Source organism: Oncorhynchus nerka, linkage group LG27 (genome assembly GCF_034236695.1).
Source record: "Oncorhynchus nerka isolate Pitt River linkage group LG27, Oner_Uvic_2.0, whole genome shotgun sequence".
NCBI classification, from domain to species: domain Eukaryota; kingdom Metazoa; phylum Chordata; class Actinopteri; order Salmoniformes; family Salmonidae; genus Oncorhynchus; species Oncorhynchus nerka.
In genome coordinates, this window is record NC_088422.1 from 39,583,583 (window position 1) to 39,608,734 (window position 25,152).

The window sequence follows — 25,152 nt, forward strand, 5'->3', positions numbered from 1 at the left end:
GCACGCGCTCCCTAGACACGTCCCCGCACGCGCTCCCTAGACACGCTCCTCCCTAGACACGTCCCCGCACGCGCTCCCTAGACACGTCCCCGCACGCGCTCCCTAGACACGTCCCCGCACGCGCTCCCTAGACACGTCCCCGCACGCGCTCCCTAGACACGTCCCCGCACGCGCTCCCTAGACACGCTCCCTAGACACGTCCCTCCTTAGACACCCTCGCACGCTCCCTAGACACGTCCCTCCGCACGCGCTCCTAGACACGTCCCCGCACGCGCTCCCTAGAGCACGCTCCCTAGACACGCCGCGCTCCCTAGACACGTCCCCGCACGCGCTCCCTAGACACGTCCCGCACGCTCCTAGACACGTCCCCGCTCCCTAGACACGTCCCGCACGCGCTCCTAGACACGTCCCACGCGCTCCTAGACACGTCCCCGCACGCGCTCCCTAGACACGCCCGCTCCCTAGACACGCGCCACGCGCTCCCTAGACACGTCCCCGCACGCGCTCCCTAGACACGTCCCCGCACGCGCTCCCTAGACACGTCCCCGCACGCGCTCCCTAGACACGTCCATGCACGCGCTCCTACATGCAGGCATATGAGCAGACACGTGGCCTACCTGTCACCGGTTATTCTACTTATTTACATGACCTAGCTACTCCTGTAACGGCCCTTCTTCATCCCCTCTACAACCAACCACCCATCTCACATAAACACAAACACACACAATTCCATAACTCCCGGCCGTGGCCGCCGCCTCCACTCTCCTGGACTCTGTCATCTCTACTCAGCAATTAGCCTGTGACGCATGTGACAGCAGTAGGAGAGTTACAGCCTAGCCCCGCTGCATGGCTAATATGTATGTCAGTCCCAAATCACCCCTCTCTCTCTCTCTCGCTCGCTATTGAATGGCAGGAGGGAGGGAGAGGTGTAATGGGCAGCTCTAAGTGAATGGGCCTGTTAGAGCAGCATGTCGGCAGTAGCCAGCACCCAGGAAATTGAATTAGCCGCCCAGGGCCCTGGGAGGGAGGAAAGTACTGGTCCACCTCCCATTTTCCCTGGCCTGGCCTGCCTCGGCTTGGCTTTCATTACCATCCATTACCTTGGGATTTGATTAGGGAGGTTGAGGGAGGCCAGGCCAGGGATGCTTCAGGTTCTTAAGGGGAAAGAGTGAAGAAACTGAATACTTTAGAATTGGCACTCTGTTGAAGGTACAGGCCGACATGCAGTGATGTGAAAGAGTCGGTGCCCCAAGACTTATTTAACATCCTCTTCAAAGAGGTAGGGTTTCAGATGTTTTGGGAAGATTGACTCAGCCTCCCGGGTGGCGCAGTGGTCTAAGGCACTGCATTGCAGTGCTTGCTGTGCCACCAGAGACTCTAGTTTCGAGCCCAGGCTCTGTCACAGCCGGCCACGACCGGGAGGTTCATTTGTCCTAGCGTCGTCCTGGTTAGGGAGGGTTTGGACGGTAGGGATATCCTTGTCTTATCGCGCACTAGCGGCTCCTGTGGCGGGCCAGGCGCAGTGCGCACTGACCAGGTCGCTAGGTGCACCGTGTTTCCTCCGACACATTGGTGCGGCTGGGTTGGATGCGCGCTGTGTTAAGAAGCAGTGCGGCTTGGTTGTTTTGTGTTTCGGAGGATGCATGGCTCTTGACCTTCGTCTCTCCCGAGCCCGTACGGGCATTGTAGCGATGAGACAAGATAGTAACTACTAACAATTAGATACCACAAAAAAGGGGGGTAAAAAAATATTATAAAAAAAAAAAAAAGATTGAAGACTCCGCTGACCTGCCTTTAGGGGAAGCTTGTTGCACTATTGGGGTGCCAGGACAGACAATAGCTTTGATTGGGCTGAGCGGGAGCTTCCCTCCCGTAGGGGTGGGTGGTCCAAGAGACCAGAGGTGGGTGGAACGGAGTGCTCGGATTGGGATGTAGGGTTTGGGCATAGCCTGAAGGTAAGGAGGGGCAGTTTCCCTTGGTCCTCCGTCGACAAGCACCAGGGTCTTGATGACGATGCGAGCTTCGACTGGAATCCAGAGGCGTGTGCGGAGGAGCAGAGTGACGGAGAATTTAGGAAGGTTGAACACCGGGCGGGCTGCTTCGTTTTGGGGTTTGATGGCACAAGCGGGGAGCCTGCCCAACAGAGTTGCTGTAGTCTAGACGGCAGCTGACGTGCCTGGATTAGGACCTGCTCCACTTCCTGTGTGAGGGGAAAGGTCGCACTCTACTGATGTTGTAGAGCATGAACCTGCAGGAGCGAGTCACTGCTTTGATGTTTGCAGAGAACGACAGGGTGTTGTCCGTTGTCATGCCAAGTTTCTTTGAACTCTGGGAGGGTGGCGCCGCAGAGTTGTCAACTATGATGGCGAGGTCTTGGAGCGTGCAGGCTTTCCCCAGAGGAAGAGGAGCGCCGTTTTGTCTTGCTTCTGGAGGCGGTGGGCGGACATCCAAGCTGAGATGTCTGCCAGGCACGCAGAGATGTGTGTCGCCACCTGGATTTCAGAAGGTGGAAGGAAAAGACAAGTAGAGTGTCATCTGCATAGCAAACGATTGGAGAGACCATGTGAGAATATGAGAGCCGAGTTAAAGTAAAAAGAGTGAGAGCACGTGGAGCAGACACCGATCATCTCCACGCCACCTGGTAGGAGCAACACGCCAGGTAGGAGCAACACGCCAGGTAGGAGCAACACGCCAGGTAGGATGCAATCCAGGAGTGTGCAGAGCCTGAGATGTCCAACTAAAACACATTTGAAAAACTTTGATGTCATGGAGTCCTTATATCTGTAGATCTATGAATTTGAGTGGTTATATTTCTCCAGCCCCATCTCTAAATATTGGCAGCATTGTCTTACTATATTACAGTAGTTGAGGTCTCCTGCTTGCTGATTGGTCACTAATTGTCCAGAATATACAGTAGCAGTAGATTGAATTGTACTCCCTGTCTGGACTATCAAAGATGGTGGATTGTGCCGTTAGTGTACAAAACACTAAGAAGACCGTCCTAATATTATTTTTCCCGCCTCAGAACAGCGTCAATTCATCGGGGCATGGACTCTACAAGGTGTCGAAAGCGTTCCACAAGGATGCTGGCCAATGTTGACTCCAATGCTTTTCACAGTTATGTCGAGTTGCCTAGATTCTTGATGCTCATGGGGAACTGTTGAGTTTGGAAAACCCAGCGGTGTTGCAGTTCTTGACACAAAACTCCCATACCCCATTCGAAGGCACTTATATCGTTTGCCTTGCCCATTCACCCTCTGAATGCAACACATACACAATCCATGTCTCAATTGTCAAAATGCTTAAAAATCCTTCTTTAACCAGTCTCCTCCCCTTCATCTACACTGATTTGAAGTGGATTTAATAGTGATATCATAACTTTCACCAGGTCAGTCTGTCATGGAAAGAGCATGTTAATGTTATGTACACTCAGTGTATGTTGGCTATGGGTGGCTGCTGCTGGCTGCTTGTTGACCATTACGTGATGTCAACTCATTTGCCACCAATTGTCCATATTCTAGCAATTGATTTCACTGTTCCTGCTATTGTTGACTATACCAGTGATGTCTGTAGACTACCGTTGGTTGCTTGTTGACTTCTTATTCACTGCCTGTTTACTGCTGGTTGTCAGAGCCAATGGAGTGACGCTAATGGTCCAGTGTTGGAGATGATCAACTCAGTAGTCCCCCAGGCAGCAGCTCAGTAGTCCCCCAGGCAGCAGCTCAGTAGTCCCCCAGGCAGCAGCTCAGTAGTCCCCCAGGCAGCAGCTCAGTAGTCCCCCAGGCAGCAGCTCAGTAGTCCCCCAGGCAGCAGCTCAGTCCGTCCCCCAGGCAGCAGCTCAGTCCGTCCCCCAGGCAGCAGCTCAGTCCGTCCCCAGGCAGCAGCTCAGTCCGTCCCCCAGGCAGCAGCTCAGTCCGTCCCCAGGCAGCAGCTCAGTCCGTCCCCAGGCAGCAGCTCAGTCCGTCCCCCAGGCAGCAGCTCAGTCCGTCCCCCAGGCAGCAGCTCAGTCCGTCCCCCAGGCAGCAGCTCAGTCCGTCCCCCAGGCAGCAGCTCAGGCCGTCCCCCAGGCAGCAGCTCAGTCCGTCCCCCAGGCAGCAGCTCAGTCCGTCCCCCAGGCAGCAGCTCAGTCAGTCCCCCAGCTACCCGTCTCCTCTCGCCACGGCTGCCACCACATCTCCTGTTGTTCATGCCCGAGTGCCACAATAACACGCCAATGAAACGAGTCAAACGAACCTCTAGCAAATACGACATGGCTCTTCTCTTAACGCCACATAGAGGGCTCAGTTCTGCCTCTCTGGTAAGCTCTGGTCCATGTTACCAGTGTGCTAAGGCCTTCACTGACTAATGGCCTTGCAGAGTGGAGGGCCTTTTCAGCTGTAAGTACAGATGTACTTATTGTTGTCGGAGGGAGGTAATGGTTTTCTCAAATCATAACTTAACCACACGAGCGAGACTGAAGGTATTTTTTAGATTTGGGCCCGCCAAGGTTTTTATAGTGTGCAGTCAGCATGATATGACGGCGAAAATATTGACCAGGCAGAAACCGTGCATAAGTCTGTGTGTATAAGATTTAGCCAAACTCTTTAGCTCCTGGCTGTTATTCTTCTGCCTAGGAAATCAATACTTTCTGAAATAAGATAAACTGTTTCATCTTGTTATCATTCCTCCCTCAATGGGCCTTGTCTGGGGGTGGGGTAGAGGGCAGCTACAGTTCATAAAAACAAAGATGGGACTCTGCGTGTGTATGTGGACTTTGAAGTCGATTCTGTAGTATTTAGTTTTCCACAAACCGGAGGTCTTGCCCTGGTACATCCATTTATGTGAAATCCCTCCTGATTCTATCTCTATTGCAACTGTTGCCAGGCTCCATGCCGGCTCTAAACCTGTTCTCACCGCGCGCGCATGTGTGTGTGTGTGTCCCTCGCCTCCCATTCCTCCCTCTCTCTGAGATTACAGGATTCACAGGCTCAGTGATTGAATTATGCTCAGTGTGAGACACAGCTATCTCTCTCCTCACTGTGAGAGAAACTAAGACTTTGCTCTCGCTGTGTGTTTTACATGTCACTGGTAAATGGTTTCATTTTGCGTGAACGACGGTTCCCTCAGACGTGAAAGGAATCGGCGAATGACAGTTTTTTCTTCATCTATTTCTCTCCCTCTGCTCCTCTCCCGATCCCCCTCCCTCCCTCGCCCTAGGGACCCTGTGGAACCTGTCTTCCTATGAGCCTCTGAAGATGGTGATTATAAACCACGGGCTTCAGACTATGACCAACGAGGTCATCATCCCCCACTCAGGCTGGGAGCACGAGCCCAACGAGGACTCCAAGCCCCGCGACGCAGAGTGGACCACCGTCTTCAAGAACACCTCTGGTTGTCTGAGGTAATAGCTTGCGTGAGGCCTGATACCCACGCTCCTCTTAAAGGTACTTCCTGCCATAGGAAAAAGTGAAGCAGATCAAAAGATGGTTAATATGATCCAGCAGCAAGGGCCCATGGTACAATGCATATGGACCTGCCAGGCCACCACTCGCACTTCAACCACAGAGGTTATTCTCTGAATGAGAGAGGGAGCTGAAAGACCTTTTCAACCAGTGTATCTGATATTGAAAGGATAGCTATCGATGGGTCTCTGCTGCTGTGGCAATTAGCAGTGCTATTAACAGACCCCTGTACAGGCAGAACCAGAGGCCTTAGAGGTCGTCTGAGCAACCTGATGCTTGATTAGTACTTCCGTGTCCACAAGGGCTTACAGCAACGGTTACAACTGCCGTAACGACATTAGCCCTTGTAAATACGCATCACCTTCTCCCTGATCGTAAAGGTTGTGAGGGGATGGAGGGGGGGCGGTTGGGTCGATTGGGACTGGATTAAATTAGTGTGTAGATTTATACCAATCAGGTGACAGGTTGGTGAGGAAGCCATGTTTTCCTCGCTCACTTGATTCAGATTCTCACATTCTCCTCAATGTGTTGCAGCTGTGGATTATTGCCTCCATAGGGTATGGCTTGAGCCTTCTCTCAAAGGGTAACACATGATCCAACTGTGTGTTCATCTGGAGAAAGTAGTTGGCTAGTCCAGTCTCTAGCAACTGTCATTCAAGACTACTGCCCCTCTCTATACTGACTGACCTTGTAGGGAAAGTGTTCAAAGAGGAAGCCAGAGGCTGAGCCTGAGGGGGTGTAATATAGCCCCAGATAATGACTTCTGTCTACTGCTGTGTGTGTGTGTGTCCCCACCCCGAAACACACACACACACACACACACACACTGGAGATAAGTCTATAGGAAGTCTGGATGTCTGCGTTAAGCCAAAGGTCCACCAGGAGATAGTGGTTCTAATAAAGATGTAGTAGCTTCAATGTCTTTGTATTGGCCGTTTGCATATTGGCTGTGACTCTCTACTGGTGTCCATTTTGCCAGTTTGACTTTGTTTTTAAAGCGTGTGAGGTTAATGTCAGACAATGTTGGAGACTAGATAGTAGTTATTTCTCCTGACGTGACTTGGACCTTGAGTTATGGCAGTATGTCACCCTACAGAAACACAACAGATATGTGTGTGTTGTCCTCTGTCCCAGCTATATGCTGCCTGCATCCCGCCCAGCCCCAGCCAGTCTGACCCCCAGTCCCTAATCCACTGCAGCTCAGCTCAGCAGTCACTGCGGTCTGTTGATCAGGATCCAACCAATCCCAACACCCCACCAACCCCCTGCTGTTTTGGTCTAATGGAACACATTCCAGATTAACGTTCTTGTGTTTTGCTTGTTTGGTACTCTCTCTCTCGCCATCTTTCTCTCTTTCTCTCGCTCTCTCACACACACACACACTCTTGATATCAGGATGTATTCTATTTTGCTTGGTGACCTGGGTAAGGAAGTAGACGGAGGCTGAGGGTTTGATCCGGCTGGCTGTCCTTAGATTACACCACTCCCTCCCTAGAGAAGCTGCTGCCTCCTCTTGCCCCATTTCACTTTAATCAATGTAATCAAGTTTGCCTCTCATCTGGCCAGCAGCACATTACAGTGGCTCCATCCCAAATGGTACCCTGTTCCCCAAAGGACCAAAAGGGCTCTGGTCAAAAGGTAGTGCACTATATAGGAATAGGGTGCCATTTGCGACAGGGCCTATGTCAGTGGTTCTGACAGGGGGAGGGGTATTGTATAGTAGTAGAGGTGACTTCTGCTGAGTTACAGGTCCGATATAGCTGGATGTGGATGCCCTCTGATGAAGTTGGCAGCTGATTGCTCTTCCCCATGGGTCTCTCTCTCTGTGTGTGTGTGTGTGTGTGTGTGTGTTGTTCACTGTGTGTGAGTTCACTGTGTGTCTCACCCATCCCACAGGGTCATACAGGGCACCTTGTACTAGCTACGTATTACATCTCTCTCTCTCCCCCTCTCTCTACGTTACCTGCTGCTGAGTGTGTCTCCACGGCGACGGAAACCAACAACACACTGTTTGCTGGTCAGAGGCAGATTTGAGATCTGCTGATGTATGGGAGATGAAGTTAGTCATGCCTTGACAGAGCAGCACGTTTTCTGTATCGGTCACTATTACCGCTGCCGCTTTTTGGCATTGTTTCCTTCTGGAAGGATTTGTATTTATTTGATTTAACCTTTTATTTAACTAGGCAAGTCGGTTAAGAACAAATTATGTTTTACATTGACGGCCTTCCACAGCCAAACCCGGACAAAGCTGGGCCAATTATTCGCCGCCCTATGGGACTCCCAATACCGGCCGGTTGTGATGCAGGCTGGAATCGAACCAGGTTCTGTAGTGACGCCTCTAGCACTGATATGCAGTGCCTTAGATCGCTGTGCCACTCGTGAGCCCTCAAAGGATGAGCGTGTCCATACTCCTACACTGTCAAATAAGGTTGTGTGTGTGTGTGAGAGAAAGTCCTTTAAGCTGTGTCCTTTTTACCAGGCCTACCATTAACCTTGTGACGACGGACATGGTGGGGTCTTCATCAGTGAGGCAGTCTCATTCTAACCCTCTCCCAGAGGACAGCCTATTGTCCCTTTATGGCCACATGTCACAATGACTGGCCTCTCAGCCTAGTTCGTTGATATACATCCACACAATGGACACAGACACACACGCCCTCCGTCAAATCCGCAGATTGACATTGAAACACACACGCACACAGATTGACACCCACAACAGATGCACTTTCTAGAAAAAGGGAAAATCAAACACCTGCCAATAAAAAAAACACACTTCCCACTTTGTATGTTTGCCCAAGCGCACACACACCTCCCTGACTGTCAAATCAATCCCTGTTGGATGCTCCTTGGTGGCCTTTATGGGTGAAAGTTATTCCTCTGAGCCAAAAGAGGGATGTGAGGTTTTAATTCTATTAATTTATTTCAAATTTTATTTGTCACATGCACCAAATGCAACGGGTATAGACTTTACTGTGAAATGCTTACTTACTAGCCTTTTACCAACAATGCAGAGTTAAAAAGTAAGACATTTAGCATGAGCAAAGGAGCTATATACAAGGAGCAACGATACTGAGTCAATGTGCAGGGGTATGCAGTAGTTGAGATATGTACATGTAGGTAGGGGGTCAAAGTGACTAGACGATCAAGATGGATAATAAACAGAGTAGCAACAGCGTATGTGGACAGTGTTAGTGTGTGTGTGGTGTCAATTTGTGTTTGTGTGTCAGTGCGTGGGTAGATTCCAGTGAGTGTGCATAATCGGTGCACTAAAGAGTCAGTGTAAATAGTCCCGGTAGCCATTTGGTTAACTGTTCAGCAGTGTTATGGATTTGGGTAGAAGCTGTTAAGGAGCCTTTTGGTCCCAGACTTGGCGGTCCAGTACCACTTGCCGTGCAGAAGCAGAGTGAGCAGTCTATGGCTTGGTGGCTGGGGTCTTTTGACAATTGTTTGGTCCTTCATCTGACACCGCCTGGTAAAGAGGTCCTGGATGGCAGGGAGCACGCCCCCAGTCATATACTGGGCCGTTTGCGTCAAATCAAAGTTTATTGGTCGCGTACACAGATTTGCAGATGTTATTGCAGGTGTCACTAAATACTTGTTTCTAGCTTCAACAGTTCAGTAATAATACCTAGCAATACAAAACTGTGTGTATGGAAAGTATATGACTAGAAAACGTGTGTACAGCAGTAGTTATATAGGATGAGTCATGACTAGAATACAGTATATACATATAAAATGAGTAAAACTGTATGTAACGATTATTCAAATGACCAGTGTTCAATGACTCTATGTACATAGGGCAGGGTACTAGACCGGCTAAGGGTGACTTTGTAACAGTCTGATGTCCTGGAGATGCAAGCTGTTTATCAGTCTCTCGGTCCCAGCTTTGATGTCCCCGTACTGTCGTCTCCTCTAGATGGTAGCGGGGCGAACATGCCGTGGCTCGGGTGGCTGAAGTCCTTGACAATCTTCTGTGACAACGGGTAATGTAGATGTCGTGGATGGCAGGCAGTGTGCCCCCGATGAGACGTTGGGCTTGACCGCACCACCCTCTGGAGAGCCCTGTGGTTGCGAAATGTGCAATCTATCCACGGTTTTTGGTTTGGGAACCTTGTAATTGTCACAGTGGGAACAACATGCTCTATGCACTTCCTGACGAACCCTGTCACCGAGTCAGTGTATATTTCGATACTATTCTCAGAGGCGACCCGGAACATTTCCCGCTCATCACCGTTTTCCCAGGAAAGGAACTGTGAGGTTATTTCTATGAACAGCCTGACATAAATGGAACTGTTAAATGTGATGCCATTTCTACATCTGGCTTCTCTACGGGCCACGTCCAAAACTCTCAATCATCAACGATTGATCAATGAAAACATGATCAATCATCAACTCTCAGGGTGAGAACGGACAGCGCATCGCGTTATGGAGCGCAGTTCACAATGCATGTATCATCTCATCATACTAACTTTTCTTATTTTGAAAGGTGGGAAGGACTACGTTTGCTGCAGCATAGCCTAGGGTACAGTAATATAAGGACTGAATGTGTGTCTAATTTACACATCTCCAACTGGTTTCGGGGGTCACCATATTTTTTTTTTATCTTCAAATTCCAGATGCAAAGTTTTAAAACAGCTTATCACTCGAATATCGTTGATTTAAATCAGTGTGCATGCTGTCTTTCTCTCCAATTTCGAAATAGATAAGCTTAATCCTGTTCAATATACAGTATATATATACACGGAGTGTACAAAACATTAGGAACACCTTCCTAATATTGAGTTGCTCCTCCTTTTGCCCTCAGAACAGCCTCAATTTGTCGGGGCATGCACTCTACAAGGTGTCAACAGCATTCTAGAGCGATGCTGGTCCATGTAGACCCTTATGCTTCCCACAGTTGTGTCACGTTGGCTGGATGTCTTTTGGGTGGTGGAACATTCTTGATACACACTGGAAACTGTTGAGCCTGGAAAACCCAGCAGCATTGCAGTTCTTGACCCACTCAAATCGGTGCTCCTGGCACCTAGTACCATACCCTTTTCAAAGGACTTAAATCTTTTGTCTTGCCCGTTCACCCTCTGAATAGCACACATACACGAACCATGGCGCGATTGTCTCAAGGATTAAAACTAATTCTGTAACCGGTCTACTCCCCTTCATCTACACTGATTTGAAGTGGATTTAACAAGTGACATCAATAAGGGATCATAGCCGTCACCTGGTCAGTCTGTCATGGAAAGAGCAGGTGTTTCTAATGTTTTGAATAGTAAGTGTAGTTGTCCTACCCTACCCTTTTTCAGGTCATAAATTCAAAGCAGTATTAGCCTTAGATTGAATTGGGTCTAGGATGTCAGGTAAGGTAGAGGTGATATGATCCTTCACTAGTCTCTCAAAGCACTTCATGATGACAGAAGTGAGTGCTACAAGGCGATAGTCATTTAGTTCAGTTACTTTCGCTTTCTTGGGTACAGGAACAATGGTGGCCGTCTTGAAGCAAGTGGGGACAGCAGACTGGGATAGGGAGAGATTGAATATGTCTGTTAACAATCCAGCCAGCTGGTCTGCGCGTGCTCTGAGGACGCGGCTTGAGATACCATCTAGGCTGGCAGCCTTGCGAGGGTTAACACGCTTTAATGTCTTACTCACGTCGGCCACGGAGATTGAGAGCCCACAGTCCTTGGTAGCGAGCCGCGTCGCTGGCACTGTGTTATCCTGAAAGTGGGTAAAGATGGTGATCAGCTTATCCGGATGCAAGACGTCGGTGTCCGCGACGGGACTGGTTTCCCCTTTGTAATCCGTGATTGTCTGTAGACCCTGCCACATACGTATAGTATCTGACCCTTTGGATTGTGACTCCACTATGTCTATGTACTGTACAAACGTTTTGCCTGTTTGATTGCCTTGAGAGAATAACTACACTGTTTGTATTCGACCATATTCCCAGTCACTTTGCCATGGTTAAATGCGATGGTTCGCGCTTTCAGTTTTGCACGAAAGCTGCCATCTATCCACGGTTTCTCGTTTGGGTAGGTTTTAATAGTCATAGTGGGTACAAAATCTCCTATACACTTCCTGATGAACTCACTCACCGTATTCGTCAATGTTATTCTCAGTCCCAGTCCGCGTGATCAAAACAATCCTGAAGCATGGATTCTGATTGGTCAGACCAGGGTTGAATAGACTTTAGCAAGAGTACTTCCTGTTTGAGTTCCTACCTATAGGGAGGGAGGAGCAAAATGGAGTCGATCAGATTTGCCGAAGGGAGGGCAGGGGAGGGCTTTGTTGGCATTTTGAAAAGTTGAGTAGCAGTGGTCCAATGTTTTACCAGTGCGAGTACTACAGTCAATGTGTTGGTAGAACTTCAGTAGCGTTTCCCTCATTTGCTTTGTTAAAATCACCAGCTGCAATAAATGCGGCCTCAGGATATGTGGTTTCCAGTTTGCATAAAGTCCAGTGTAGTTCTTTGGGAGCCGTTGTGGTATCGGCTTGAGGGGGATTATACACGGCTGTGACTATAACCAAAGATAATTCTCTTGGTCGGCATTTGATTGAGGTATTCTAGGTCGGATGAACAAAAGGACTTGAGTTCCTGTATGTTATCACAATCACACCATAGGTAGTTAATCATGAAAGATACACCCCCGCCTTTCTTCTTGCCGGAGAGTGCTTTATTCCTGTATGCGTGATGTACTGAGAAGCCAGATGGCTGTATGGACGGGGACAATATATCCCTACAGAGCCATGTTACTGTAAAACAGAGTATGTTACAATCCCTGATGTCTCTCTGGAAGGAGATCCTCGCCCTGAGCTAGTCTTCTTTGTTATCCAGAGACGAAACATTAGCAATTAATATACTCGGAAGCGGTGGCTGGTGTGCACGCCTCCTGAGTCGGATTAGAAGTCGACTCCGAATACCTCTTCTCCGCCGGCGGTGTTTTGGAGCAGCCTTTGGAATAAGTTAAATTGCCCTGGGTGGTATGAACAAAGGATCCAATTCGGGAAAGTCGCATTCCTGGTCGTAAATGCTGGTGAGTTACCGCAGCTCTGATATACAAAAGTTATGCCTGGCTGTATGTAATAACAACAAAATATTTTCTGTGCTAATAATGTAAGAAATAACACAAAGTTTCTTAGGAGCTAGAAGCAGAGCTGCCATATCTGTCGGCGCCATTTTACTTGAAGCTCTTGACCCGTTCCACTACAGTCCCGTCAATGTTTTATGATTGATTTGGGAATTAGAGTCCCGTATGGTCTGCGGTGTCTGCCTCTCTGTACCATTGATTCGTTTTAATTAGCCCAACGTGTATAATAGCCCAGGCTTTACCTGAGATGAATGGAATCTGCACCAGAGACTGGCAGACTGACTGACTTCCCCCTGTGTGTGTAGGTGTGTAAAAGAGCGGCTGTGTGTATGCACATTTCTGTTTGCAAGTGTGTGCGCTCGTGCATATATCACCTTTGAGTGTGTGCACATTTAAGTGTGTGTGTCACTCTGGCTGTCCCCCTCAACCCCTTCAGAGCGGTGACAGGCATCATCCTCCAGGACTAGCTGGGTGGATTGGTAATGGGATTATATGGCCCAGAAAGAAAACCCTCTTAAATTAAGTCCCCAGCGAGCCTAGCAGCTCCTGCTCTCTCGCTCCACAACTAAAGTCTCTGTAAAGACATGCGCGGAGCCACTCGGCAGGCCTTTGCAGACGGTTATTTACTAACCAGGTCTGTTTGGGAGTGCGGAATGGTAGATTACAAGCCTGTGTACGGTTCCATCTTTGGCGGGAAGTTGCCACTTTTCATGTCCTGTGCGGGACGGTTTGTGGAATGATTATTTCCCTGTCTGCTTAGCGGTTACACTGCTGATTCACTGTCGTCAGATTCAGGTGTTTACTTTTATCTCTTGAAGTCAGCTGTGTCTGATCTTAATCTCCTCAGATTCTAGAGCATGGGCACTGGGCAATCTCTGTGCACGGGAGATAGGAGCCCTCTGTCTCTGTAATATATTCAACCACTCATGGAGGAAATTGGAAGTGAAATGAAAAGCGACTCTAAATGCTGTTTATTAACACAGCCTACGGCTGTCTCTTTTTTTTCTGCTTCTGACCAGGGTGTGTCTGTGTTCCACAGGAACGTGAGTTCGGACGGGGCCGAGGCGAGGCGCAGGCTGAGGGAGTGTGAGGGGCTGGTGGACGCTCTGCTCCACGCCCTGCAGTCCGCTGTGGGGAAGAAAGACATGGACAACAAGGTGAGCCGCCAGCTCCACACACCTCCCCATACGCATCATTCTACCTGTATATTCTTATAACAGTATTTTGTGTAGTCGTTGGGGATATTTGATACCACGAATGCTGATTTGTCTTCTGTTTTGCTTGTCTCCAGTGGGTCTCTTTATCTTGTTTGGAAGCGAGTAAACAGTCCCTTTCATATCATATTCTGAGAACAATCTGTGCAGGTTGAGCTGACAACTCTTTGTCCCCGCCTCCTCCAGTCTGTGGAGAACTGTGTGTGTATCATGAGGAACCTGTCCTACCACGTTCACAAGGAGATCCCAGGGGCCGAGAAGTTCACAGACCCATCAGTGCTGCAGGCCCCGGGCTCTGTGGGCCCTCAGAGGAAGAAGAAGGATGACGCAGGCTGCTTCGGAGGGAAGAAGGCCAAAGGTGAAAGGCAGGGACGACAGACTGGGGAGACATGGGCCCAGTCCCAAAACTAACCGCTTCCGTGCACCGCCAGTGTATGATGTTCTGTAGGAACCACTGATTAACACACAGAGAGAAAAAAAAGGGGACCGAAACCCATTATACTATACTCAAAATGGGCCCTGTCAGTTTGAATAGGTTACTGTATGTATCCAGGCCTATGCTAACAGTATTTCAGCTCTTTAGAGCTCTATTTACCTCGTACCCTTCAGCCCAGAGCTATTTCCCCATAGCAGACAGTTATTTAGTAAAGGCTACCCTCTGGTTCTAGACAGAGATGTAATTAGTGTAGGCTACCTCTCGATCACTGACAAATGGCTGAACAACAAGTAGAGGTCCCTCTCCCACAACAAATAATGACAGCAATGAATCACTTAGTCAATGAGGTGTGACCCAATCTCACTGACCCCTCACAGTCTGGAGGGGGATGCTACTGATTTAGAGGCCAAGAAGCACTGGGGCGTGTGTCTGGAAATGTGTGTGTGTGTTTACAGATTGAATATTATAGATGGCAATCGCAGGCGAATTAGCCAGTCTGCTGCTATTGTACACAGCAGTTAATGTGGTGTGTTTAGTCTTCACAGGCCCTGGAGGTGTACTTTGAAGGAAAGATGGCCTACATTAAAAATGCTTAACACACCCATCCAAAAACAGTGTGAGTGCGGGAAGGGGAGTCAGATCTTGCAAGAGAGTCGTTTAGACAACACGGTCTCTCCCAGCAATTTGTTACCCGAGTTAAATTGTCTAAATTTACCCCCCCGAATCCTGACACTTGCATTACACCCATTATCATGAACAGACGCTTCAGGCCCAGCATTTTTACCCAATGCAAAATGGTTGCGTTTTACATTTCTCTTTTTGTTTTTGATTCCTATATTCCTGTGCTGTTGTGTGTGTGGCTGGCTTAGTGCCTTGAGTGGCAGTGACTGTCCCTGTCTCTCCTTGTGTGTGCTGCTGCAGTGTGATCGTACACACACACTTTCTCTAATGAGCCGAGTACACTGACACCACAGCCTCTTAACTCTGTCCCAGGAGAGTCACCTATGGAGTGCTAATGGGTTTTATTCTCCACTTGTCACCATTCTGCCCTAAGTACTTGTTTCTTACCTTCTATTCTCCCACTCTCTCTTGCTATCTCTTTCCTTCTCCCTCCCTTGTGTTCTCTCTTTCTCTCTCTCGGCTTTCCTACTCTCTCTTCCCGTTTTCCCTCTGAACTTTATAGCCCCAAGTTGACTTTAAACTGAACTTGTTTGTATTATGTCACCTCTAATCCACACAACCTATTTTATCATTTATTCTTCTCTTCTCCCTGCTTGTGTTTCTTGGCATTGCTGCTGCTTCCTTGGCTAACTATAGAGGAGTGGTTTAATCAAGGTGAGTGTCCTCCTGTCTCACTGTCTCACCCCTCCCCTTATAGCTACTGTAGCATCAGTAGTTTGGATCTCCTCACGGACTTGACTTGTTTGCCCTCTTAATTTGCTGTGGTTCTCACTCCTTCATCCTACCACACAGCATCGTAGTGTTAGTAATTCAAACCTTGCCTAATCACGAGGAGTAGAGGTAGGGGAGACTAGGTAAGACCAATAAGTTTGGGTAGTGAAAAGGAACCTGGGATTTAGTTTTTAGCCGTGTCCCGTCCGTGTTGACGATATGGATGGAGAGACGTTCATTAGCTGGCCCACCCTGCTCAATTACCCTCCCTCCCTTTATTAAAGGAGGTTCCCCACTAGGCTGCTACTAGACATGTATATGGTGTATGTGTGTGTGTGTGTACTCAAGTCTGTCCATCTGTGTTTGAATGTGTGTGTGCAGTATACGTACACTCACACCGTGTGTCTTGTCCATCTGCGTGTGTGTGGTCATGCAGTGATCTCAGGGACATTGTCAATGAACTCTCTGGTGTAGTGGATGGTTCACCCACTTTTTTTTGTGGAGGCGACAGTTGACCCACTTTTGCAGAAAAATGCATTGAAAGTATAGTGAGCGTTACTTCCCCCCGTGACCGGCGATGGGAGTTTCCCACTACGCCACTGGTCTGGTTGTCTGTTTGACATGTACAACTGTTCTCTCTCCAATCACAATCCAGGCAGGAAAAACGGAGAGAATGCCAAAAGCTACGACACGCTGGATCTCCCCAAACGCACTGAACCCACAAAAGGTAGGCTTGTTCTGTCAGAGGTTCTGTTATTACAGCTTCCACCGCTCACTCCTGTTCCCGCTCACTAAAAAGGAGAATATCACAAATATTTGCAAGTGTGTGCACGAGCATTTAATCACCTTTTTGAGTGTGTTTATGCGTGTGTGTGTGTGTGTGTCACTCTGCAGGACACGTTGTTATTTAGAGAGAAGTGACGGTTGAAATCGTCTCCCCAAATTAGCCTTGTTTTGACGACAAATGCTACCAGGAAAAATAAAACACAGCTTTGTTGGCAGAGATCACAGGCATCAGGCCTTTTGTAAAGGGCTCCCAAACATTTCAGCTGATTTGGAATCAGTTCCTTTACATGGGAGATGAAAATCAGCAGTAAATCAGGTTCTGCAACCCCAACAGTGTCACTATAAAACTGAATGATACCCAGTAGCCCTTTTATCTGAACCACACACACCACAAGGGAACCTATAATCCAAGGTGCCTTGAGAAATGTTATTTTATTTTACTTTTAAAAGGAATGCAACAGTACTAAAGTAAGTTCCAACTAGATACAAGGCGGGACAGTCCCCTCCTGTTTCAGCAGTGTTGGAACACTGTTGACGGGTGGGAATGGCTGGTTCAGGCAGGCAGACAGCTATTCCCCAGCAGCAGTGTTGGAATTGGATTTGATGTTGGGTAGTGGAAGCAAGCGAGTCACCCTGGGCCTGTGTGGCAAAGCATGTCTATCAGCCGTGAGTCTTCTCCAGCCTCTCCAACCCCCTCTACAGTTACTGATACAGAACCTGAGAGGACCAACACACCAGGGATTGTTGCAGTACTCCTCTCCCCTTAGCTGAGCCAGTACTTTACTCCTATAGGCCTGCTTTAAGAGTCATCTCAATCATTTACTTGTAACATAAGAGACCCTACTTGCACTGCTTATTTCTAATACACTTGAGGAATGTTATGCCACTGAGGCGGTTTGCTGTACCTCTACCGTTTCGATAGAATATATATATATATAGGTTTATCGTTGTACTGTTCCTTCTATTGATCGAATGAGCCGAAACGTTTCCACCTGCACCCTTTCCTCGTCTTTCTGAAGAATAAACATCCCAATTGGTTGCTGCAGTCCAACATTGGCATGCAGGATGCCACAACAAATCTCTTTGTGCTTTGCCTCTGTGTGTGCGCGCATCTCTTTTATCGCGTGCCTCCTTTTATGGCGTGTGTGCGTGCGTCTGCCTGCATATAGCAGGGGTGTGTTTGTCTGCATATAGCAGCTGAGAGAGAGATACAGTACATTTGTGTGTGTTGTGGGCTATGCGATATTCACACATCAGCACCTTCATCAAGGTCTAATGGCATCCGCTCAAAGTCAATAGCATTTCCTGTATGGCTGCAATTAGCCACATTAGCTAGTCAAAGTGGGTCTCTCATTAAACTAGATTACAATTAATTGCGGTGCTTTAAGGTGTTAAGCAGATTCTGCCTCCTTTTTATCGCTTTAAAGTAAAGCAGATGAGCTGGGAGGAGGGTAATTAGCATGTTCCACAGGCTGCGCTTACTGGAAGCACAACACTGGCTGCACTAAAAGCAGTGTTTGGCTAGCTGCAATGTGATAAGGTTTCAATGGCACACAATTGGAAGTAATCCTTTTGTCTTGCGTTTTGACTTCTGAGAATCTGAGATCAATAAACACTTTTGTCTTGAATCCATCAATAGCCTAGGTGTGTGGAGACAAATTGTACGCAAAACAAAAATATAAACGCAACATGTAACGTGTTGGTTTCATGAGCTGAAATAAAAGATGTACGCACCTGGAACAGACACTTTTCAGTACTAAGGACCTTTAAGAGGGCAAACTGCCTCCGTTTCTGAAATAAAAGATCCCAGACGTTTCTCATAAGCTAATATCTCTCAAATGTTGTGCACGAATGTGTTTACATCCCTGTTAGTAAGCATGTCTCCTTTGCCAAGATGATCCATCCACCTGACAGGTGTGGCATATAAAGAAGCTGATTAAACCGCATGATCATTACACAGGTGCACCTTGTGCTGGGGACAATAAAAGACCACTCTAAAATGTGCAGTTTTTGTCTCACAATAGTATGCCACAGATATCTGAAGTTTTGAGGGAGCGTGCAATTGGCATGCTGTCTGCAGGAATGTCCACCAGAGCTGTTGCCAGAGAATTGAATCTCCTCCAACAACGTTTTAAAGAATTTGGCAGTACGTCCAAGTGTCGTGTTGGCGAGAAGTTTGCTGATTTCAACTTTGTAAACAGAGTGCCCCACGGTGGTGGTGGGGTTATGGTATGGACAGGCATAAGCTACGGACAATAAACACAATTGCATTTTATTGATGACAATTTGAATGCACAGATACTGGGACAAGATCCAGAGGTCCATTGTCGTGCCATTCATCTGCTGCCATCACCTCATGTTTCAGCATGACAATGCACAGCCCCATGACGCAAGGATCTATACACAATTCCCGGAAGCTGAAAATGTCCCAGTACTTCCATGGCCTGTATTCTCACCAGGCATGTCACCCATTGAACATGTTTGGGATGCTCTGGATCGACGTGTACGACAGCGTGCTCCAGTATCCGCCAATATCCAGCAACTTCGCACAGCCATTGAAGAGGAGTGGGACAAAATTCCACAATCAACAGCCTGATCAACTCTATGCGAAGGAGATGTGTTGCTCTGCATGAGGCAAATGGTGATCACACCAGATACTGATTGGCTTTCTGATCCACGCCCATATCTGTATTCCCAGTCATGTGAAATCCATAGATTAGGGACTAATGAATGCATTTCAATTGACTGATTTCAGATGAACTGTAACTCAGTCAAATCTTTTAAACTGTTGCATTTATATTTTTCTTCACTATACAGTATGAGGAGGAAATTATAGTCCTAGAAAAGCTTTCCACTTTCTCTGACTCACCCAATGATGCGTAGCTCACTCTCCGGCGATGGACGATTTTACTCTCATGCCAAAAGGCCATCTCTTGTTTTACTTTGTAAAACAATGTTCGTAGCCTACAGTCAGATTAGTGTTCTCTTTTAAGCAGGAGCTATTTGCTTTTCAACCTGTGTTTGAAATATTGCGAAAGGCTTGTTCTGGCTTCATGCTGTTAACTGATAGATTTGCCGCGTGTTCCCGGGCAATATGCCTCGTGATCGGGCTTCATTAACACGATCCACAGCTAGGCTATTTGTTTTAAGAAGCTATTGGCTCTATGTAGGCAGGTTCATGTCTAGCGGAGGGAGGGAGACGGATCATAGAATGTGAATCTCATTCTAGTTCTGAGACCGGATACAGGCGCGCTTCTCCCTCTCACCACCGCAACGGCCCTTCATGGTCTCGAACTTGTGCGCAGAGTTTGATCAACATTATAGCCTGAGCCGGCCGACACAAACTCATTCTTTAGAACATCAGGTCGCGGGCTCAAAATCTACGTTCCCACATTACGTTTTTAAGAGGCTGGATAATTAATGAGGCAGCAACTCGAATTGACTCGGATCGCCTTCATTTGAATGTTTACATTGCAAACAGCGTTTGAAAAGAATATATGCATGTAAATGTTCTGGATCCGGCCAAATAGGTTCCGGAAACGAAACAGTCCAAAACGAAGAGGTGCCGGCTCAAATTAAGCACTGGTTAAAACGATTTGTGTTTGAGAGTGCAAATGTTACCCTGTGATGTAAATGTGGTGTGGTAAAGTTTATACGTACTTATTGCTCAACTGGATGAATCATTTTGTAGTATAAAAGTACTATTGCAGCTGTAGTCTACCCATGATTTGTTCACATAGGATATTACATTTACCTGCGCTGTTTATCTATGATAATCTTGTATACTGTGGTTGTACGTTTAGCTACGTTAATGTCCCTGTTTGTGGAGAATTTGGGAGCTATTCTCCTCAAATGCATTGGCAGAGGGAGAGATTTGTGGGAGATTACATGTGTAGTTCAGCCCTGATCTGTTGTCCAATGGAGGTCACAGACCCTCCGCATCACTTACCAACAGGCTGCAGTCTATGATTACGGTAAAAACCACATGAGATTTAGGGTCTCCAGCAGTGCATTTAAAAAAAAAAAGCATACACAGACACGCAATCACACACACTAGTAGTGACTGGTCTGCACCCAATCAGAGCGCGGCGGAAGAGTCCCAACTGAAACGTTATGTTACAGACATGAAGTCGCTATCATTTTAGGGACGCCATTTTTAATTCACCATGAGGTTGTTAATTCTGTGTATAGCTAATTCTCTCTGCCTGATTGCACTATAAACAGACCTGTTGACAGTACAGAGATTATTAAAGGACTTCCTAAGTTCCTGTTATTGCATTATTCATAGCGTTGAACAGAGGCGCTGGAACAAAAGTAATTTAAGAACTCTGAAAGAAGAAAGCGTTTCATTAAGGAGAGAGAGCGACCGAGTTGATGGGACACACACCCCAACGTTAATTGAAACCGCAACACACGTAAACCTTTTGCTTTGAGGAAAGGTCATGTACGAAGTGTGTGTGTGTGTGTCTCAGCCCAACGTTTATTGAAACTGCACCACATGTAAACCTTTTGCTTTGAGGAAAGGTCATGTACGAAGTGTTTGGCACGGAGTGTGTATATGTACCCTCGCAGAGAGCAGAGGGAAATCACTTCAAATTTTGTTTTGTTTCTTCAGTACCGGAGGTGTGGATAGGGGGGGGGGGGGGGGCATCAAAGTGGAACGATGCAGTTTTGAAAAAGGAGAAACCGAAGGAGGGAGAGAGTCCTGGGAGGAGAGAAGGCACAGATTAATCATTTTTGTTTTGTATTTTTTCCGCAGCACATTGTTTTTGATCTCTTCCTCTCGGGCCTTCCCCACTCACTACTGCTCCGTTTACTCTAGGAACCTGCATGAGGAGAGCTGAGCACAACAATCAAGCTAAGTCACATACTGTACAGTACAGCTGTATAGAGATGCTATGCTTCTGCTGTTAAATAGCCAAAGTTCACGACACAGGTGACTTGTGTTCTGATGTCCTAAGTTGCCATCCCAGGCACTGTATGTATCCTCCCACCTCTGTTGTGTTTTCCCTGAGCCAGCACTCTTTCATGATGCTTGAATGTTTGTTTAATGACTAGGATGAACGCCTTGTTCAGCTTTTCTTACAGTATTTACAACAAGGTGGATTGATTAAAGCTGTGTTAGTGTACCGTACTTAGTAGTGGCCGTAGGAGTGAGGGAGGGAGCAATCGAGAGGTAGCCAGGGCAAAGGTTCATGAGTCCCCTCGGGAGTCTTAGAATGTGTTTTTAATTTTCTTTTCTCTTTTCATGCACCTCTCCTCTCCACTGTGCTTTGGAAAGTTTGCCTATTTTGGAGATGTATGTTTTCCCTTCGCCGAACAAACAAGTTGAAGAATTGAGGTAACAATTCAGTAACAACGCTACGACTCCATAATGCTTTAACGGCTTAGTTTACGAGCCTAGCGTTTAATTTGAAGAGGGTTTTAAAACGTCAACAGCAACTCGAAGCCTCACTGTGGTGTGTTACTGCTGCGTAACCTTAACCACGCTGTTAACCTTACGCCTAACCTAAAATGATTATTTCATGAATTTTTACTAAATAGCCATCTTTGACTTTGTGGCTGTGCTATCTTGTGGAAACTCAGGGAATGTACTTGGTTTATGCTGAAAGGGTCAAGTCATGTTTGAACTGGAGTTCCATCTGGTCATACAAGGTGACAAAACCATAGGCCATTGCCATATCATGTAACTTCATTTGAACAGTCTTTTACAACCTACAGGAAATCTATCTTTTTTTTAACCTATGCTCTCTGACTCACGGATGTGTTTTGAATCCCACTTGACTAATTGTTGTGTATTGAATGGTGACTGTCAGTATGGAGGCACGGCGTGTACCTCTGAGGTGCTTTGTAGACCGCGGAGGGGAACTAAATGTTTCCCTTGAAGATTGTCACTGCTTTACATTTATCACATTCGCAACCGGAACCCGGAGTCTGACGGAAGGTTCTGAAGGAATTGGGATGCTCTTAGTCCCTGTGGATTGATTATTTTTTTAATTTAATTTTTGAGCTTACACAGAAACTTTCCTTACCTCCCTAACAGAAAGTAAACGCCTTCCATTTCCCCTTATTTAACTCCCAAAACTGTTCGGTAATCTCTTGTGTAATAACTTGAGATGTGAGTCAGGATTCAAAACCGGAGGGAAAGTTAGGGCAGATCGACAGGCCCGCCCCGAGTGAAAGTAGAAACTCAGTAAATTATTCATACAGTTATGTTGAGACTGCAGCCGCAATCCCCCACCCAGAGAAAGCATGTCTCCATCTTCAGAAGAGCTTCACTACTGAGGAATGTAACACCGAGATAGCGAAACGATAACTCTCGGGACTGCTATATGCACACAAACACACACGCACTCTCGCTCTCTCTCGCTCTCGCTCTCTCTCGCTCTCTCTCGCTCTCTCTCTCTCTCTCGCTCTCTCTCGCTCTCGCTCTCTCGCTCTCGCTCTCTCTTTCGCTCTCTCTCTCTCTCTCTCTCTCGCTCTCTCTCTCTCTCTCACACACACAAACCTGCCTCCAACTGACAGGGTGACTCCTTATCTCTCAAAACACAAATATTCCTCAGCTGTTCCTCACCCCTTCCGCCTCTTCCTCTCCTCCTGCTGTTAGATTTAGCAGGATGGTGAGACTTCGCGCGGTTGGTGCCAGTGCCAAACACCTCCTTGCCCCCGTCACGTGCGCCAATGCACACACCTACCTCACACCCGCAGCACCCGTCAGATAAAACATGAGTCTGACTCTGTGAAGCTGCTAGGAGACACTGGATGCTGTCCCTTATTCACTGTCATTAGATCGGTCTGCCATGTGAGTGTCTGCACACAGAAATGGGAACATTAGCAAGTCTCTATTCTGGAAGGGAATAAGGTATGATGAGACTGCTTTTGGCTTTGAGTCACTATCCCAGTCACCATATTGAGCCACCCGTGTTTGTTTGTGGGGGGGCGGTGGCTCCCCAACTATGAGGGGATGAGATTATAAATGAGTTTTCTCTGAATCCAGCTGTTTGATGCCCGGTCATAATGAACCATGGCGCTGCCAGCCTGTCAATCGTCGCATCATAATCACACTCTGCTGGACTCCGTGTCTCAACTAGTCTGCCTCTGAAACAGAAACACCACGGAATGGGCCCACAAGGAACCAGAAGTCATCATTTGACTTGTCAACGCCTCAGCTCTCGGCTGCAATTTTCTTTTGTTAATTCCCCCCGCAAACAATTTCATTCAAACAGTTGATGATCAGCTGAAATAATGAGCATAAAAGGAAAGAATGAAACCAAAGCAAAGGGAGAAAGCCTTGTTGCTGAAGACAGACCACCCCGTGGGTCATTGGGAATACACTGAGGCTTCAGATAACCCAAAGCTCTGGGAGGTCCCATGTTGAAAGGCTGTTATGCATCATTAGCTGGATGCTTTGGCTCTGTAAAAATAAACCTGTGGTGTGTAGTAGTAGTAGCTGTAGTTAGTGTGTGCGTGTGTGCAACACGATGGCAGATAGCCAGCTCTGATTGCACTAGTCTTCCTGTGGTCTACAATCCTCATGACCACTTCCTTTCTCCCTGCGAGATCCGTCATGAAATGTTTCTTATTTTCCACCATAGCTGCCTTGTCTCTCTCTAAACAGTGTTTTCCGGCTCTGCAGAATCTAGCTAGGGAGAGTGTGAAAGGGGGAATCCAATCCACAGTAGCCCTCAATATCATCACGGTTCTCTGGATGATTTAGCGTGCTACCCTCTAAACAAGAACGGCTGGAGCAATAATTACAGAGGAGAATTAGCAGCAGGAGGGAAGAATGAGATTTAACCCTCCAATGGGAGCCTTTGTTTGGCCCCGTTTGAGCCAGAATGGGATGTTTCTGTTTTCTATTTCTGCAAGAATCTAATTAAAACCAGCGCAATGGCAGAGACACGACATCGCTGCCAAAGCTACTATGGTGGTTTGCACAACAAAACACCCTCTAGGAAGTCACTGTGTTGTGTTGTAGTCAACGTAGCGTTGGACGTGAATTGGTAGTTCTAAAAAAGTTGAGCCATGTTGTAAACAGGAGTTTTAAAAGCACACCAAGGATCACTGTCCTCAACAGAGGGAAGTGTCCCGAGGCCATGCAGCATTTTCTACACTCCCTGGGTGTATGCTGACAGGGTCAAGTCATGTTTGAACTTCTAACCAACTAAACTCCTGGGTGTCTGGGCCCGTTGCCCTTCTGGCTGACGAAGTACGCTCTGACTCAGACTATGTTTAGACTGTCAGGGATTGAGATGCAGTCAACCTCCATCCCCATCTCCCCTTGACTGTTTCTCTTTTCCTTTTACTCTCTCACACACACACACACACATCCCTGTGGTGCGGAGGACAAGGTGTTGTGCCCTTGACCGTGAAGGTGGTGTATTATGTGTCCATTAGAGGGTGTGTTGTTCATCACGCCACTCCACAGACACAGAACATTGCCTGTGAAAATGGCGTAGGCGTAAGCAGTGTTATAGACCCTTATAAGGGTCTGGTAGAGAATTGTGTGTGTCTGTGTGCTTGTGTGTGTGTGTGTGTGGCTATTATGTTCCCATACGTGTGTAGAGAAAGACCGTGATCCCCTAGTTTCCCAGACGAGTATTAATCATGCCACAGCGTATGGTGTATGCCATAATTGCTGGTACTGTATAATGCCATGCGGGACACAAGCCCAGAGTGAGAGATGGCGCCTGACTGAGACACAGGCAGGCAAAATTCCTCCACCGTCAAACACAATCACTGCCCTCATCGCACACCTGATCCCCAGCCCATCTCGACCAGCCCCAGTCTCATCCCCAAGC

At 47.5% G+C, this 25,152-nt stretch overlaps 1 protein-coding gene across 1 annotated transcript in view; it reads left to right on the forward strand.

The window, feature by feature from the left end:
• arvcfb (ARVCF delta catenin family member b) overlaps positions 1-25,152 on the forward strand; it is a 130,065-nt gene that overhangs the window by 79,325 nt on the left and 25,588 nt on the right. The window contains 5 exon segments of the mRNA XM_029638156.2: positions 5,197-5,380; positions 13,563-13,680; positions 13,924-14,095; positions 15,491-15,508; positions 16,221-16,292. Coding sequence (XP_029494016.2) covers positions 5,197-5,380; positions 13,563-13,680; positions 13,924-14,095; positions 15,491-15,508; positions 16,221-16,292 — 564 coding nt within the window.